General features: G+C 38.7%; 1 protein-coding gene across 1 annotated transcript in view; it reads right to left on the bottom strand.

Annotated features, from left to right (window-relative positions):
- Positions 1-18,684, bottom strand: part of LOC124712074 (phenoloxidase 2-like) — a 229,089-nt gene that overhangs the window by 149,386 nt on the left and 61,019 nt on the right. The window contains exon 7 of the mRNA XM_047242369.1: positions 11,147-11,297. Coding sequence (XP_047098325.1) covers positions 11,147-11,297 — 151 coding nt within the window. The remainder of the gene's footprint in view (positions 1-11,146; positions 11,298-18,684) is intronic.

Genomic DNA, 18,684 nt, shown 5'->3' on the forward strand with positions numbered 1-18,684 from the left:
CATTGATGATAAATTCATCAATGAATTCTTCCTAATAGTAGCTAAAAAATGCAGGATGTTTGAAGTAAAACTGTCCTGGAAAATATTTATAATAAGAGCAACAGAGGATAAATGTGTGAAAATAGGGCTCAACTCTGTAGATGGAAATAATGTTCTGACCATGAGGTGTTTTAACAACATAACAATTACACAAATTCTTCTTTGGAATAGAAGGAGTTTTCAGGAGAAACTTTTTCAGTTTGTTTTCAAACTGTATTTTGTATCTGTCAGTCAGTTTATGTCATTGGATAAGTGATCAAAAATTTTTGTTGCAGCACTGTGCATCTCTTTTTGTGCTAAAGACAACTTTAACAAGAAGTTATGAACATAATTTTCCACCTGGTATTGTAATTACATATAAAAGTGTTCTTTCTAAAATGTGATAGATTATTTACAACTAACTTTTTGAGTTAAAACATATACTGTGAAGCAGGAAGAGTTTTACATATATTAAGGAGTTTTTGTATAAGGCAGAATACGAGTCAAAAAACATTGAGACAAGTAGATTTTTAGTGATTACTACGTAGAAGTGTGTGCTTATTAATTATACTGAAAAATAATTTCCTCTTTTTCATTGTAACAATATACAGATTCCCACTAGGAAATTTTGAACTGTTTATGAGAAATCTGGATTCCTTACTATGGTGTCAGATAGCAGCAAGCAGTTAACAGTCTGAGGTATTTGAAATTCATCATAAAACAGTCTAGATCACAAGACATGTTAATTAACAGGTTACCAGTGTGGATCGTCACATGATCATCTTCAGACCTTCAGCCACATTGATAGAAAATGCTTGTGCATAGCAGGAACTACTGAATGATGATAGTTATAGCAACAGCAGTTGACTATCATCATTCAGCAGTTCCTGCTCTATGCCCCCCCCCCCCCCCCAACCAACCATGAACCTTGCCATTGATGGGGAGGCTTGCAGGCCTCACTGATACAGATAGCAGAACCATAGGTGCAACCACAACTGAGGGGTATCTGTTGAGAGGCCAGACAAATGTGTGGTTCCTGAAGAGGGGCAGCAGCCTTTTCAGTAGTTGCAGGGGCAACAGTCTGGATGATTGACTGATCTGGCCTTGTAACACTAACCAAAATTGTCTTGCTGTGCTGGTACTGCAAACGGCTGAAAGCAAGGGGAAACTACAGCCATAATTTTTACTGAGGACATGCAGCTTTACTGTATGGTTAAATGATGATGGCGTCCTCTTGGGTAAAATATTCCGGAGTTAAATAGTCACCCATTCAGATCTCCGGGCGGGGACTACTCAGGAGGACGTTGTTATCAGGAGAAAGAAAACTGGCATTCTATGGATCGGAGCGTGGAATGTCAGATCCCTTAATCGGGCAAGTTGGTTAGAAAATTTAAAAAGGGAAATGGATCGGTTAAAGTTAGATATAGTGGGAACTAGTGAAGTTTGGTGGCAGGAGGAACAAGACTTCTGGTCAGGTGACTACAGGGTTATAAATACAAAATCAAATGGGGGTAATGCTAGAGTAGGTTTAATAATGAATAAAAAAAATATGAGTGCAGGTAAGGTACTACAATCAGCATAGTGAACAAATTATTGTGGCCAAGATAGATACGAAGCCCACGCCTACCACAGTAGTACAAATTTATATGCCAACTATCTCTGCGTATGACAAAGAGATTGATGAAATGTATGATGAGATAAAAGCAATTATTCAGACAGTGAAGGGAGACAAAAATTTAATAGTCACTGGTGACTGGAATTCGATAGTAGGAAAGGAAGAGAAGGAAATGTAGTAAGTGAATATTGAATGGGGGTAAGAAATGAAAGAGGAAGCCGCCTGGTAGAATTTTGCACACAGCATAACTTAATAATAGCTAACACTTGGTTCAAGAATCATGAAAGTAGGTTGTATACATGGAAACACCCTGGAGATACTAGTAGGTTTCAGATAGATTATACAATGGTAAGATAGATATTTAGGAACCAAGTTTTAAATTGTAAGACTTTTCCAGGGGCAGATGTGGACTCTGACCACAATCTACTGGTTATGAACTGTAGATTAAAAATGAAGAAACTACACTCCTGGAAATGGAAAAAAGAACACATTGACACCGGTGTGTCAGACCCACCATACTTGCTCCGGACACTGCGAGAGGGCTGTACAAGCAATTATCACACGCACGGCACAGCGGACACACCAGGAACCGCAGTGTTGGCCGTCGAATGGCGCTAGCTGCGCAGCATTTGTGCACCGCCACCGTCAGTGTCAGCCAGTTTGCCGTGACATACGGAGCTCCATCACAGTCTTTAACACTGGTAGCATGCCGCGACAGCGTGGACGTGAACCGTATGTGCAGTTGACGGACTTTGAGCGAGGACGTATAGTGGGCATGCGGGAGGCCGGGTGGACGTACTGCCGAATTGCTCAACACGTGGGGCCTGAGGTCTCCACAGTACATTGATGTTGTTGCCAGTGGTCGGCGGAAGGTGCACGTGCCCGTCGACCTGGGACCGGACCGCAGCGACGCACGGATGCACGCCAAGACCGTAGGATCCTACGCAGTGCCGTAGGGGACCGCACCGCCACTTCCCAGCAAATTAGGGACACTGTTGCTCCTGGGGTATCGGCGAGGACCATTCGCAACCGTCTCCATGAAGCTGGGCTACGGTCCCGCACACCGTTAGGTCGTCTTCCGCTCACGCCCCAACATCGTGCAGCCCGCCTCCAGTGGTGTCGCGACAGGCGTGAATGGAGGGACGAATGGAGACGTGTCGTCTTCAGCGATGAGAGTCGCTTCTGCCTTGGTGCCAATGATGGTCGTATGCGTGTTTGGCGCCGTGCAGGTGAGCGCCACAATCAGGACTGCATACGACCGAGGCACACAGGGCCAACACCCGGCATCATGGTGTGGGGAGCAATCTCCTACACTGGCCGTACACCACTGGTGATCGTCGAGGGGACACTGAATAGTGCACGGTACATCCAAACCGTCATCGAACCCATCGTTCTACCATTCCTAGACCGGCAAGGGAACTTGCTGTTCCAACAGGACAATGCACGTTCGCATGTATCCTGTGCCACCCAACGTGCTCTAGAAGGTGTAAGTCAACTACCCTGGCCAGCAAGATCTCCGGATCTGTCCCCCATTGAGAATGTTTGGGACTGGATGAAGCGTCGTCTCACGCGGTCTGCACGTCCAGCACGAACGCTAGTCCAACTGAGGCGCCAGGTGGAAATGGCATGGCAAGCCGTTCCACAGGACTACATCCAGCATCTCTACAATCGTCTCCATGGGAGAATAGCAGCCTGCATAGCTGCGAAAGGTGGATATACACTGTACTAGTGCCGACATTGTGCATGCTCTGTTGCCTGTGTCTATGTGCCTGTGGTTCTGTCAGTGTGATCATGTGATGTATCTGACCCCAGGAATGTGTCAATAAAGTTTCCCCTTCCTGGGACAATGAATTCATGGTGTTCTTATTTCAATTTCCAGGAGTGTACAAAAAGGTGGGAATTTAAGGAGATGGGACCTGGATAAAGTGACAGAACCAGAGGTTTTAGAGAGCTTCAGGGAGAGCATAAGGGAATGATTGACAGGAATGGGGGAAAGAAATACAGTAAAAGAAGAATGGGTAGCTTTGAGGGATGAAATAGTGAAGGCAGCAGAGGATCAAGTAGGTAAAAAGACTAGGGCTAATAGAAATCCTTGGGTAACAGAAGAAATATTGAATTTAAATGATGAAAGGAGAAACTATAAAAATGCAGTAAATGAATCAGGCAAAAAGGAATACAAATGTCTCAAAAATGAGATCGACAGGAAGTGCAAAATGGCTAAGCAGGGATGGCTAGAGGACAAATGTAAGGATGTACAGGCGTATCTCACTAGGGGTAAGATAGATACTGCCTACAGGAAAATTAAAGAGACCTTTGGAGAAAAGAGAACCACTTGTATGAATATCAAGAGCTCAGACGAAAACCCAGTTCTTAGCAAACAAGGGAAAGCAGAAAGGTGGAAGGAGTATATGGAGGGTCTATACAAGGGCGATGTATTTGAGGACAATATTATGGAAATGGAAGAGGATGTAGATGAAGATGAAATGGGAGATATGATACTGCATGAAGAGTTTGACAGAGCACTGAAAGACCTAAGTCGAAACAAGGCCCCGGGAGTAGACAACATTCCATTAGAACTACTGACAGCCTTGGGAGAGCCAGTCCTGACAAAACTCTACCATCTGGTGAGAAAGATGTATGAGACAGGTGAAACACCCTCAGGCTTCAAGAAGAATATAGTAATTCCAATCCCAAAGAAAGCAGGTGTTGACAAATTTGAAAATTACCGAACTATCAGTTTAATAAGTCACGGCTGCAAAATACTAACACGAGTTCCTTATAGACTAATGGAAACACTGGTAGAAGCCAACCTCAGGGAAGATCAATTTAGATTCTGTAGAAATATTGGAACACATGAGGCAACACTGTCCCTACGACGTATCTTAGAAGATAGATTAAGGAAAGGCAAACCTACGTTTCTAGCATTTGTAGACTTAGAGAAGGCTTTTGACAATGTTGACTGGAATACTCTCTTTCAAATTCTGAAGGTGGCAGGGGTAAAATACAGGGAGCGAAAGGCTATCTACAATTTGTACAGAAACCAGATGGCAGTTACAAGGAAGCAGTGGTTGGGAAGGGAGTGAGACGGGGTTGTAGCCTATCCCCGATGATTTTCAATCTGTATACTGAGCAAGCAGTAAAGGAAACAAAAGAAAAATTTGGAGTAGGTATTAAAGTCCATGGAGAAGAAGTAAAAACTTTGAGGTTCACCATGACATTATAATTCTGTCAGAGACAGCAAAGGACTTGGAGGAGCAGCTGAACAGAATGGACAGTGTCTTGAAAGGAGGATATAAGATGAACATCAACAAAAGCAAAACGAGGATAATGGAATGTAGTCAAATTAAGTCGGGTGATGCTGAGGGAATTGGATTAGGAAATGAAGATACTTAAAGTAGTAGATGAGATTTGCTATTTGGGGAGCAAAATAACTGATGATGGTCGAAGTAGAGATGATATAAATTGTAGACTGTCAATGGCAAGGAAAGCGTTTCTGAAGAAGAGAAATTTGTTAACACTGACTATAGATTAAAGTGTCAGGAAGTTGTTTCTGAAAGTATTTGCATGGACTGTAGCCATGTATGGAAGTGAAACATAGACGATAAATAGTTTGGACAAGAAGAGAATAGAAGCTTTCGAAATGTGGTGCTACATAAACATGCTGAAGATTAGATGGGTAGATCACATAACTAATGAGGAGGTATTGAATAGCATTGGGGAGAAGAGAAATTTGTGGCAAAACTTGACTAGAAGAAGGGATCGTTTGGTAGGGCATATTCTTAGACATCAGGGGATCACCAATTTAGTGTTGGAGGGCAGCGTGGAGGGTAAAAATCATAGAGGGAGACGAAGAGATGAATACACTTTGCAGATTCAGAAGGATGTAGGTTGCAGTAGTTACTGGGAGATGAAGAAGCTTGCACAGGATAGAGTAGCGTGGAGAGCTGCACCAAACCAGTCTCTGGACCGAAGACCAAAACAACAACAACATGGTTGATGGTCTGATGATGATTATCTGATGATCAGAACCGGTCACCTTTTAATAAACATGACCTGCAATCTAGACTATTTTATAATGAATTTCAAATATTATATTGTGATTGCCCGTTTTCTCCAACAATACTTTCAAAAATAAATAGTCTGTGATGATTTCAATGTATATTTTTTAAAAGGATTCTGATAGGAAATATGATCTGAAAGCCTTATTTGGAACCTACAATAATCTCAGTAATTAACTTTCCAACACAGGTAGTTACCGTATTTACTCGAATCTAAGCTGCACTTTTTTTTCCGGTTTTTGAAATCCAAAAAACTACCTGCGGTCTAGAATCGAGTGCAAAGTAAGCAGAAGTTCTGAAAAATGTTGGTAGGTTCTGCCAGGCACAAAGATAAGTACTGGCGCAAAAACCTCTGCGTCAGTAAATAAATTAAAAAAAAAAAAAAGGAGGTGGAAGACGAGCTTTTTTTCTCTGCCCTGAGTTCCGACCACTGCATTTTCATACATCATCCAATGAAGTAAATACAAAATCTATATTGTTCATCTTTGAATGTAGCAGCATTTCAATGTACTACGAAACTCCGACTGGCAAGACTGTTTGGGATGTGTGTCAATACGGCCAACTCTACGTTCTGAATTTTTTCCTCCCTGTGAGAAGAGATGGTTGCTAATAGGAACTTTTATGAATTGTGAATCACATGCAGTATTCTCTTCACCATAAGAATAATACGAATATAAACATTTTGCCATACATTCTTTCATGTTTGCTGCTATCTCATTTAAATCCTGTCTCCCTAATAAACTACGAAACTAGAGTGAGACAACAGCAAACGTGGAAGAATATACATATCATGTCATGTTTATATTCGTATTATTCTTATGCCTAATAGTGATACAGTCAGAAATGAAGTATGGCAGTTGACTAGATTTTTAAATCTAAGATGGCTCTAATTTCTGTGCAGAATGTAATGTACTAAAGAGGCGTCTGCAAAGATTTTCAAAAGGAGAAAAATTTTCACTGAACTCTTGTTCAGAACATCTTCTATCATACGCAGTCTATTATTTGGTTCTTGTTGATCATTATCAAAGAAAGCAACAGTGTAAGTAACAACAAATAGCAGTCTCTTGCCATTGTTTCGCTAATGAGACGATTCCTCTCTTTTTTTAATTGTAAGCGGCGGTAGTGCGCACAAAAGCAAGCCATGCCGCCAGCAGCGACGGGTCGTAAATACTCATCATCAGAATGCAACAAACAATGCATGACACAGTACAGTAATGCATTTTCAGCTTAGGGTGGCATAAACACCTATAACAAAGAGAACGGCACTTATCAGATCAAAGAAAAATAAGCAATCAATTCAAACTAGATGAAGCATGTGAAAAAGGAAGGGTACCCATATAAATACAGATGGAGTGCCTGACGCATAGCAATGGCTTAGATTCGGGAAAATTTTTATACCTTGATTTCGAGTCTCATTTTTCATGTGCAGCTTAGATTCGAGTGTGGCTTAGATTCAAGTAAATATGGTAAAAACAGAAGAACCGTATTAGATAAGTTTTGCTTTGATGAGGCTCAAAGAACACCACATACCCAGTAACAAATGCTCTCTCTGATCATGATGAACAGTTAGAATAAATGAGATGTGGCTTGCAGTACAGATAACCTCAGTAGAAATCAGCTGGAATAATTAATGGCTCCATTACAAGTGTTTTTAAGAATAGTTTACAAGAGATGACCTGTGATGAAATTTAAAATGAAGAAAATGCTGACATAAAATTTAATCTGTTCCATGATAAGTTCACACAGTGTTTGAAAATAACTTTCCTCATAAACTAATCAGAAAGTACAACAAATGGCCATGTAAAAAACTATGGATCACTAGAGGGATAAAGTATCTTGTGAAAGGAAAAGGGAATTTTATCTGTTGGCAAAAACTACTCAAAATTATTAAGAAAAGTTATTACAAATCTAAGGAGCATGCACATTATGTCAGAAATCAGTTATTCTCACAACAGACGTTGGTGATATGAGAGACTGGATAAACAGCCAAAGAACAGGGAACATCACTTCTGACTTACATGGAAGAGCTATAAATGGTGAGTCACAGATAGCAAATGCACTTATGATCATTTATTAAATACTGTGGAAAATCTAGTGACAAACAGTTCAAGATAAAAAGTACAGCAGTATGTTGAACAAGCAACTCACATAAAATTTGGTCATACAAATGTGTCACCAACTTCTACCTCTGAAATTAAGAAAATTATATATACTCTCAAAAATAAAAGCTCATCTAGATTTGATGGTGTTTCCAACAGAGTGCTAAAGATTTGTTCCCATATAACAAACCCTGTCTTATCTGAAATATTTAATGTCTTACTTACTCAAGGGATGTTTCTAGAGAGATTGAAATATGGCATTGTTAAAACCCTCCATAAGAAAGGCTGTAGGAGAGATATCAATAACAACTAACCTGTTTCTCTACTGACATCATTTTCCAAAATTTTTGAGGAAGTGGCGTATTCTAGATTAGTATCTCATCCTAGTAACATTATTATCCTTAGAAATTCACAGTTTGGATTTCACAAGAGTTGCTCTACTAAGAATCTCATTTACATGTACAGTCAGCAAATATTACAGGTGTTAAATAGTGTAATAGAGGCAGTTTGTATTTTCTGTAAGCTATTTGTGATATTTGACTGTATGAATCTAATATTCTTCTAGATAAACTGAAGATTTATGGGAGTGATGGTATGGCCATATGCCATATAATGTCATATCTAACCAAAGGAATTCAGAAAGTTGTACTTGGTAATTCTGCCAATGTTGTCTAGAGACATTTTCCTGACTGGGAAGTAATCACGTGTTGAGTTCCCCAGTGTTCAATCTTAGGTCTGCTATTGTTTCTCATATATGTAAATTATCTTGTGTCTAATGTACAGCAAGCAGAATTAGTTCTTTTTGCTTATGACACTAGTATTGTAATCAATCGAGTCATACACAAACCACAGAGGAAATTGTAAACAAGGTTCTTAAAAGTATCATTGACTGGTTTTCTGCAAATGGTCTCACTCTTGATTATAAAAAGGCAATATATTTCAGTTCTGCACATCTAGGAGTACTACACCAATGATACACGTAACACATAATGAGGAAATAGTAAATAAGATGAAAACTTCAAAATTCTTAAGTGCACATATTGTTGCATAAGAAGCTGAGTAGCACTGTAGTGTAGTGGTTATGGTACTAAATTGTTGTGTGGAGGGTCCTAAGTTCAAAACTCGCCTAGACTGTACAATTTTAATTTCTATATTCAGTTTGAGTACATTCTAGAATTATCCACAAATGTCAAGAATCATTGTACTGGAATGTTCTGTAGTTGTATATATACTGTATGTGTTGTTCGCTCCACACTCTTGTAAGTGGAAATGCTGAATAAACTTTCGTTAAGTGAAATCAGTGTTTGTCATTCATCTAATGACACCTTCTTCTATGTGACACTTGATAACAACTTAAACTGGAAGATGCACATTTTTTAACTCCTAAAACAACTTTGTTCATTAACATTTGTACTTGGAATCTTTGCAAATCTTGGAGAGAGACAAATCAGTAAATTGACATATTCTGTATATCTTCATTCAGTAATATTACATGAAGTAATTTTCTGGGCCAACTCATCTTTAAGAAAGGAAGTCTTTGTTGGTCAAAAATGTTCTCTAAGAATAATATGTGGTGCTGACTCATGGTCACCTTCTAACCATCTGTTGAAAGAGATGGGCATTCTGACTAGTGTTTCATGGTATATTTATTTCCTCATGAAGTTTCTCATAAATAATCTACTGCAGTTCAAAAGGAACAATAATGTACATAATTACAATTAGAAGAAAAAATGACATTCATTACTCCTTTTTAAGATTTTCTTCAGCACAGAAAGGAGTGCACAACACTGCAACTAAAATTTTTGATAACTTACCCAGTGATAAAAAAAGTGTGAAAGATGGGAAAGTAAACTTTGAAAGAAAACTGAAAAAGTTTATCCTAAACAACTTCTTCTACTCCATAGAATTTCTACTATTGTAACATGTGAAAGGTGATGGGTAGGAATTACTACTCACATCTGTGTATTTAATAATAATAACAACAAACAAAAAACTTATAAATGTTCAGCATGTAGCCATATTTACAAATTAATTTGCAATGTGAATGTAAAATGACTCATTTCTCATTGTTACAGTTTATCATGCAGATGATCCATGGAACATGAAACTAACCAACCAACGTCAAGAATTTTGAAAAATGATATCAATAGTGAAACAGACTGGCAGTTGCCAACATCTCTCCTATAACCTTTGTTAAAGAGGTATTTAACAATGGCACATTTCAGTCTCTCTGGATAGAGAGAATATGGATAAAAGAAGAACCACATCAACTTGAAGTAAACAACCAGCTGCAGTCAGCAAACCTCGCAGCGCCATCAGCCATTCCAATTAGCTACATTCTGGTTGTAGAGTGCACTTCCAAAAGATAAAGCTCAGTGTTGTCACTGTGGAGGGTGTACTTTGTGAAATTTGATGGTTAGTCTTTTGTTTCTGTTTATCATTTTCCATTGCAATGTGACTGTAAAAATATATATTTGCATTTATTGTAGTTTTGTAGTGCCAAAGAAACAGCAATTTTAAGTGAAATGTTTACAGTTTTACAACACAGTGTCTGGATGACAAGTCCAACTAATATGGGTGGACACACATTCACTGATTGCCAACTACAATATGTTCCACTGTATTGGAAACATGTTTCTGATTTTATGCTTATGTTTGTTCATGTATCTTGTCAAATTGCACGTGCCTGACAACTCTCTTTTATTATGGAATGTCCAGAACACAATTAATGAATAAAAGAGTGATTATATAGTGTTATTATGGTCTTTTGTACAAATTGTGTAACTTCTGAAGAAAATTTAATTACAGCATAGAATACTTTTATTTATATCATGAGGTTCCTTACAGAAACACCTGGGCCTTATAAAGTTTTGTAATTCTGTAAATAGATAATTTGTTTGCCTGCATTTACTATAGTTGAGTGGTGAACATGCAGGATGTAAGAATAGTAAAAAGTAACTATCGGGATAAGTAGTCACATTAGAACTTTTCAAGTTTTTGTAAAAAAGGAAGTAAAATATTAATATCTTATTGGTACCACTATCAATAATGGTCTACATGTAAAAGTCGATGGGGAATTGTGCAACACAAGTCTTGGACTCTGAATGGAGTGAAGTACATAGCTAAAAATAATCAGGAAAATGTGATCCTAAGCAGACAGGAAAAATATTTTTAAAACAAGATTAAGTGTGTTTCTTCTCAGCAACTTTTTCAGTTCCACAGTTAAGTTTTTGATCACTATCACGTATGTAACTCTCATACAAATGACATGTTTCATAGCATACAGAACAACAAATTTTATCTTTGGAACATGTGAGTTAGTATGTTAACTGCTAAATATGAAGGCAAGTTCTTACTCTTAAGTTGGCAAATGCATGTCGTGGTGGCCAGACTCTGCTTGCTACAATATTGTCAAGTTTTGGGAAGTAACCCTCCTCTACCGGTTCACGCCAGTTCGACAGACGTCTCACACGAGCAAGCCTATTGCTGAGTCGTTCAAAGTTGTACCTGTACAGGTGAAAATACATAAGTTAAAAGGTAAAAGATTACGTGCTGCATTGTAATATGACAAAAATAGTTTGTAAAAGTTAGTTGACTACAATGAAGGATACTTTTTGATACACAGTATTACAATGAGAGGTTCATTTGTCAAGGTATTTGAGTATTAGGAATGTATGGACTGTTAAACTATAGCTAATTTGTTATGTACAAGAAAAGAAATACCTGCATGCACAGTGGCAAAGAATGATATCAAAAAAGTAATACCTAAATTGTCCAAGGGGCTTTCACTGACAGAAAACATAGAGGTATGTGTGGTACATATATGACCATAATTAAAATACACACAAATGTAATAAAAATATGCAGCAAACAAGTGAAAACAGTATGACCATTAGAGAAAGAAAGTATGCAAGATGCATATAATTTAAAATTAGATGCAGGATAGAAAAAACTGCATACAAATTAGTGTGGCACAGAGGAATAAGCTTCACAGGCAAGGAGTGAGTGAAAATAAAAGTTTAGAAATGATAGATTTAGTGTGTGACCCAGAGCTGATGAGGACTTAAATTGAAAAAGAGCAAGGCATAAAAAAATACACACAATATGGCGCATGTCGAACAGTTTAGTGCATCCAATTTTGCACTTTATATAGGATGAAGATTAATAAAATTGGCAAACTGTAGGGACAGATTCCTGACTGTAAATGGGAAAAGAGTGTCCTATGAACAAGTGTCCAGAAATGCAAAATTGCCATGATAGACGGTGCTGATGAATGAAAGTTCCTCTGGCCATTCCTTGTGTGTTTCAGCTGGTGTGATTGGCGCAGCATTCTGTAAACAGCAGAATGTACTGGTATTTATGTCACGAACGAGCCAAAATGATGTTTTTGTGTGGCCAATCAGAAGTAATGGTCGACAGGCAGCATGGCTGTACCAACACAAGTAACCTTACAGACATCAACCACATCACACAACATTTTGAGCCCTATTTGGGCATTTGTGTGATCATGGGTCCTTCAGACAGACAAACACACAGGAAGGTGGCTGACTGTGCATACACCAGATTTGGTGGACCAGTTTCTACAGGATATGACACAAACCTGAGTACAAGCTCCAGGCGAATGGCCTGCCAACATGGTGTAAGCCAAAGTATGATTATGTGTATCATGCATGACAACCGCTACTATCACTATCACCTGTAACAAATACAAGAATTATCAGCAGCATATTTCCCTCTACAGAAAGGATTATGATGCAGGTTTTTGCATCAGACCATCACTATAATGAGATTTTTGTCATCAGTCCTCTTTACTGAGAAAGAAACCTTTACGAGAACTGTCATCACCAATCTGCATAATTGTCATCTGTGGGCTACAGACAATCTTCAGGGAATGGTTGAGGCATCTCATCAGCATCAAGTGTGGGTAGGGATTCCTGGTGTCTACATACTTGGACCAGTTATTATTCCTGAACACCTCAACAGAGGAACATACCTGGACTTTCTGCAGAATACTCTGCCTAAGCTGCTTGCGAATGAGCCTTTAGCAATACAACAGGTTATGTGACTTCTGCTTGATGAGGCACCACCCCACTTCCACATTACAGTTTGCTGACACCTCAACAGCATCTTCCTCAGGACATTAGATAGCTCATAAAGGCACTGTAACAAGGACTGCTAGGTCACTGGATTTTACCTCTGGGGGAATCTGAAAAGTGATGTGTGTGCTGAACCAGTTCCTGATGTGCAGACCCTTCAACAATGTGTTCATGACCCCTGTGATGCTATTCAGAGAGAGGCTGAAAAGTGCAAATGAGTGCGGCAATCCACAATGTGACATCTGAATGCGCGTATTGCATCCCACAGAGACCACCTTGGAAATCTGTTGAATGTGGATGCGAAGCAGCTCTGTGCTGTATTCAGGGACAATTTACTGCCATTGCACACACACCATCCATTGCTGGACTCGTGGTCATAGGACATTTTTTCCTCCATTTTCAGTCAGGAACCAATTCCTGCAGTTCATCAGTTTTGTTAATGTTCACCCTGTATAAATGGAAGCATTTGAGATAAACGACCCAGTACATTGCTGGTCATTAAAATTGTAAAATAATGCAAACACATGTCAAACTGGCATGAAGTGCAATGGATACTTGGATATGCAAATAGTTAGCAATTCAGCATAACTGCACAATGTAGGTACAACTAACACCATTTATAGTCTTTGTGTAAGGAAAGGTTATGCAGTTCATCCATAATTCATCTGAATGTTGTTTTTTTGTGAGAAGACTGTGTTAATGTCTTGTGTAAGAAGGAGAATAATCTACCAGCACACATTGCAATTAGTCAGCAGCAGAATTGTGCTCTGTCGCAAGTGTGATTTTTTGTTCTGCAATATTGCTGACCACAACACAGGTCAGTATCCTACAACAGTCAAGGGAATATGGAATCAGTATATTCAGTGCCATGCAGACATAGAATCAACATACTCAATGTCATGCAGTATCTTAATGGCCCAACTCAACTTGCACCCAAGAGGACAGACATAATGCTCACTCAGCTTTGCAGAATCATACAACCATGTCACAAAGATTGCATCAGGAAATGGGCTCATTTGCAGCATGGCAAGTTTCCGTCCAGACAGTGCAACGATGTCTGGAGAACCTGGGACTGTCTGAACACTGACTATCATGAACTGACAATGAACAGTTACAGCAGACAGTAAACACGGTCACGAAACAACTTAGCAGCTGGGCACAGAGTAATCAGCTTGTAATAAACAGTAAGAAAACCATTGCTCTAAAATTCCACAATGTTCCTAACAAGGATATGTTTATCCCATCAGTCTCTATCAATGACGAACCAGTTGATAACAATACTGAAACCAAATTTTTAGGACTTTGGCTGCAGAGTAACATCAGATGGAATAAGCATATTGAATATCTCAATGCAACAACAAGTAAAATTTCATTATTTGCCAGCTTTCAATGTGTTGCAATTTTAGTGGAAAGCAGTGTACTTTGCTTATTTTCTTTAAATAGCATGTCATAGAATCATAATTTCTCAAAAATAATTTTTAACAAAGAAATACAGGGTTCCTTGAGAACTGTCTTGTAGACTACTGTTTGAAAAATCAGTAATTTTAAATTTGTTGCTAAATTTGTTCTTAAGAATAATTTGTTGTTAAGAATATGTAACAATTCACAATGAATAAATATTTCTAGAATTGTGGTACCATTATTTGTAATTACCTTTGTATCCTTTACTAAAATATACTTTAGTGCAGATCCGGGATGACTGATGTTAATACAAAGATTTCTCATTTTGTATCTAATAATTACAAATGCCAGATAGATAACAAAGATTAATTTAAAAGTATAGTAAAAATCAAACAACGGAAAATCCAGGATGGAATGTAACAGTATTATGATACGGAAAGTTGCCACTCACCCTATAGCAGAGATGCTGAGTCACAGATAGGCACAACAAAAAGACTGTCACAAGTAAAGCTTGCAGCCAGTAAGGCCTTAGATGACAGACAGGGATAGTATGGTTAGGTGGCGGACAGTGAAGCGCTGCAGGTTAGACGGAGGGCTGGGGAAAGGTGGGGTGGGGGGGAGGGGGAAAGAGCAGAAAAGGAGAGAAGTAAAAAGACTTGGTGTGATGGTGGAATGACGGCTGTTTAGTGCTGGAATTGGAACAGGGAAGGGGGTGGATGGGTGAGGACAGTGACTAAAGAAGGTTGAAGGCAGGAGGGTTATGGGAACGTAGGACGTATTGCAGGGAAAGATCCCACCTGCACAATTCAGAAAAGCTGATATTGGTGGGAAGGATCCATGTGGCACAGGCTGTGGAGCATTCATTGAAATGAAGGATATAATGTTTGACAGCTTGTTCAGCAACAGGGTGGTCCACTTGTTTCTTGGCCACAGTTTGTCAGTGGCCCTTCATGCGGACAGACAGCTTGTTGGTTGTCATGTCCACATAGAATGCAGCATGGTGGTTGCAGCTTAGCTTGTAGATCACATGACTGGTTTCACAGGTAGCCTCGCCTTTGACTGGATAAGTGATGTTTGTGACTGGACTGGAGTAGGTGGTGGTGGAAGGGTGTTGGGACAGATCTTGCATCTAGGTCTATTGGAGGGTATGGGCTTGAGTTAAGGGGTTGGAAGCAGGGGTTGTGTAAGGATGGACAAGTACATCGTGTAGGCTCGGTGGATGGCAGAATATCACTGTGGGAGGGGTAGGAAGGATAGTGGGCAGGACATTTCTCATTTCAGGGCACGATGAGAGGTGGTCAAAACCGTGGTGGAGAATGTAATTCAGTTGCTCCAGTCATGGGTGCTGCTGAGTTACGAGGGGAATGCTCCTCTGTGGACGGATGATGGGGCTTTGGAAGGTGGTGGGAGACTGGAAAGATAAGGCACGGGAGATTTGTTTTTGTACAAGGTTGGGAGGATAATTATGGTCTGTGAAGGCTTCAGTGAGACCATTGGTATGGTAAAACCAAGTATGGTAAAACATTTTTACTTTTCTCCATTTACTGGAGTATTTTTAATTTTGTATTTTGGAGCTGGTTCAGTACAATAGAGTAAAAGAATGACACAATGATGTAAACTCATCTGTGAATGACACCCCACCTCCTCCCTCCTGCCCCTCACATAGACACACACATCAAGCTATGTCCACAAGAGTGGTTGTTTGTAGCTGTATTTCATCAACAACCATTCTTATATCCCATGTTACAAATGTGTAATGAAAGAGCTTACTGTAAAGGTATTCATTAACTCATTAAGTCTCAAATTATTTTTTTTAATTGAACTTTTAAATTGAATTTTTTATTCCTTAATTATAATGTACATAGTGTATGAACCACAATAAGTACAAAAATAGCCAAAGAATATTTATACATGCTGGTTTAATGGCCGTCCTCAAAATAGGACACTAGGATCGAACAGTATCGTATAGCATACTTAACTGTATTCAAATAGTTAAGACTATTTATTTCTTGTGAAATGGTACAAAACACTTCACACACAGTGTTACATGGCATTTAACACAATATGTTTTTGGTTTCCCATTGCATTTAGCTCTTACACATCTTCTTTGTGTGCTTCTTTTGTCAATCATATGACCAATTCCATCAAACCTGATGTCTGGTATCACTCTCAAGTGACTTGATGGGTATTCCACTGGACATCCAATATTCGGTCTTCCAGTGACCAATTTCGGGTATGTAACTGTAACAGCATATCTGAAATCCAGTAAAGCCAGTGCATTTTTCCCATGTACTAGTCTGTAGAAGAGCCAGGCATTTACAAGGGCCATTTCCAGCATATGTGTAAATAGGACCCAGAACCATTTTTTTCCTCTAATTACTGTCCCATATTTTCCAACTAACCAGTCATGGTGGTCAACACCTCCCGTGTACGTGTACGTGTTATACGACTTCAAAATGGTAGGTTGTTGCACTTGTGTCTTCTTACTTGTTCGTCTACTGCACCGAGTAGCTGCTCCCAAAGGTTCAACTTTCTCAAAATTTGTATCAATTGTAAAGCACCTGTTGTCGTGCCATCGAACAAATAATCATTCCTGTCAAACTGATAGTCACAGTTTCCTTGAACTGTCTTTTTCAGTTCATTGCTGCTCAGTAGTGGACAGTCACCAACTCGATTCTCTCTGACAGTTCCAGTTGCTCGAAAACCCAAATTTCTCAGATGAATCAGATCTCTACTAGTAAAGGAATTGTCAAAGTACACACAATGATTCTCGGGTTTTTCAATGCAGTCCAGCATGTTTAGGACTACTCTTGATCCCAATAGTAGGTCATCCCTTGCAATATCTTCTGGATCCTTTCCACAGTATAAATCAAATTTGAAATAGTAGCCATTTGCTCCACAAAGAGACCACAACTTATAGCCAAATCTAATAGGCTTGCCTCAGATAAACTGTTTCAGCCTACTTTGTCCAAAGTATTTGACTATCATTTTGTCAATTGACAAATTTTCCTCAAATATTCCAAATTTTTGAAAAGATTCATTTATCATTTTCAAGAAAGGTCTAATTTTGAATCCGCGATCATATTTGTTTTCATTGGCTGAGTCATTGTCTTGAAAATGAAGCAATGTTTTCAACTTCTGATATTTATTCCTCGACATAGCTGTCTTTATAATTGATATGCCAACATCTTCAACTTCAGACCAGTATAGCTTCTCAGCAGGGAGCTTATGGTAGCCAGCAAAAAGAAGAAATCTGACAAAGACCTTCACTTCTTCAACTGTGAGCATCTCCTTCGGATTCAAGGAAGAAAGTTGTTCCTTCAATTCTTCTCTCTTTGTGCTGATGTCATGCTCACTAGTTTGAGACAGCTTTGTATAAACTGGAGGTGTCTTTTTCCAATTGCTTTTTTCATCAGTAAGACGTCTCTTCTTCGATTTACTTCTGGAAACTTCGGATGTACTTGGCAGTGAAGTTTTACATACAGTTTCTTCGTTATTCTCTGATGCAACATAATGTAATTCAATAGCCCCTGGCACATCTGAGACTTCCATGGTTCCAGTAACATCGTCTGGACCTTCTCCTTCGTCGGTCATACAGTCTACTTCAGGACGACATACGGTGATATCAATATGGTCCTGTTCATCTGACACCGCATTATGGAATGCATTCACTGTTTATTATTTCTTCTATTTCATCGTTAGTGAGGTAGCTGTCTCGTCTGGAGGCCATTATAATCTATATAAAATGAAATGAAATGAAATGTAATAAAATAAAGTGAAATGAAAGAATAATACATTAGCACAAACTACAGAAAAGGGAATGTGTAAATACCTCTGTCCATCTGGAACTGTATTATTTACTAATGGGTAACATATTCATACTTACATAATATGCTGTAACTTACCTCAGCAACAAAATCTGGTAAAATTACCACGTTCTAAAAAGAAAATACATCAACAGTAGCAGAGATTCATATTCGAATGTGCAGCAATACAGATAACTGAAATGATAACAACAAGTCCCAGTGTCCTATTTCAAGTACACCAAATTTTATAACATAGGAAAACAATGAATATAACTCCAATTGAGCTAACAATGCAAGTAGTTTAAAAGACACATTGTTGACTATAAATAATCACAAAAAGATCTTTGCCACATATTTCAAATATTTCTATATTGTCGATGAGGTAAATACCCATAATAACAAAAAGTGTGCCTTAGTATTCAATAATCAATTAATGGTAGGATTTATTGCTTTTAATTTCCTGTAAGCATACATTTGTTATAAGAAGCATCAACAAATGATGTAGAACAGTAATAGTTGCAAATTAATAATTTAGTGTGTATTCATAAATAAATATGTGCTCTGTCCTCAAAATAGGACACTGGTACTTAA

This window comes from Schistocerca piceifrons, chromosome 8 (genome assembly GCF_021461385.2).
Source record: "Schistocerca piceifrons isolate TAMUIC-IGC-003096 chromosome 8, iqSchPice1.1, whole genome shotgun sequence".
NCBI lineage: Eukaryota > Metazoa > Arthropoda > Insecta > Orthoptera > Acrididae > Schistocerca > Schistocerca piceifrons.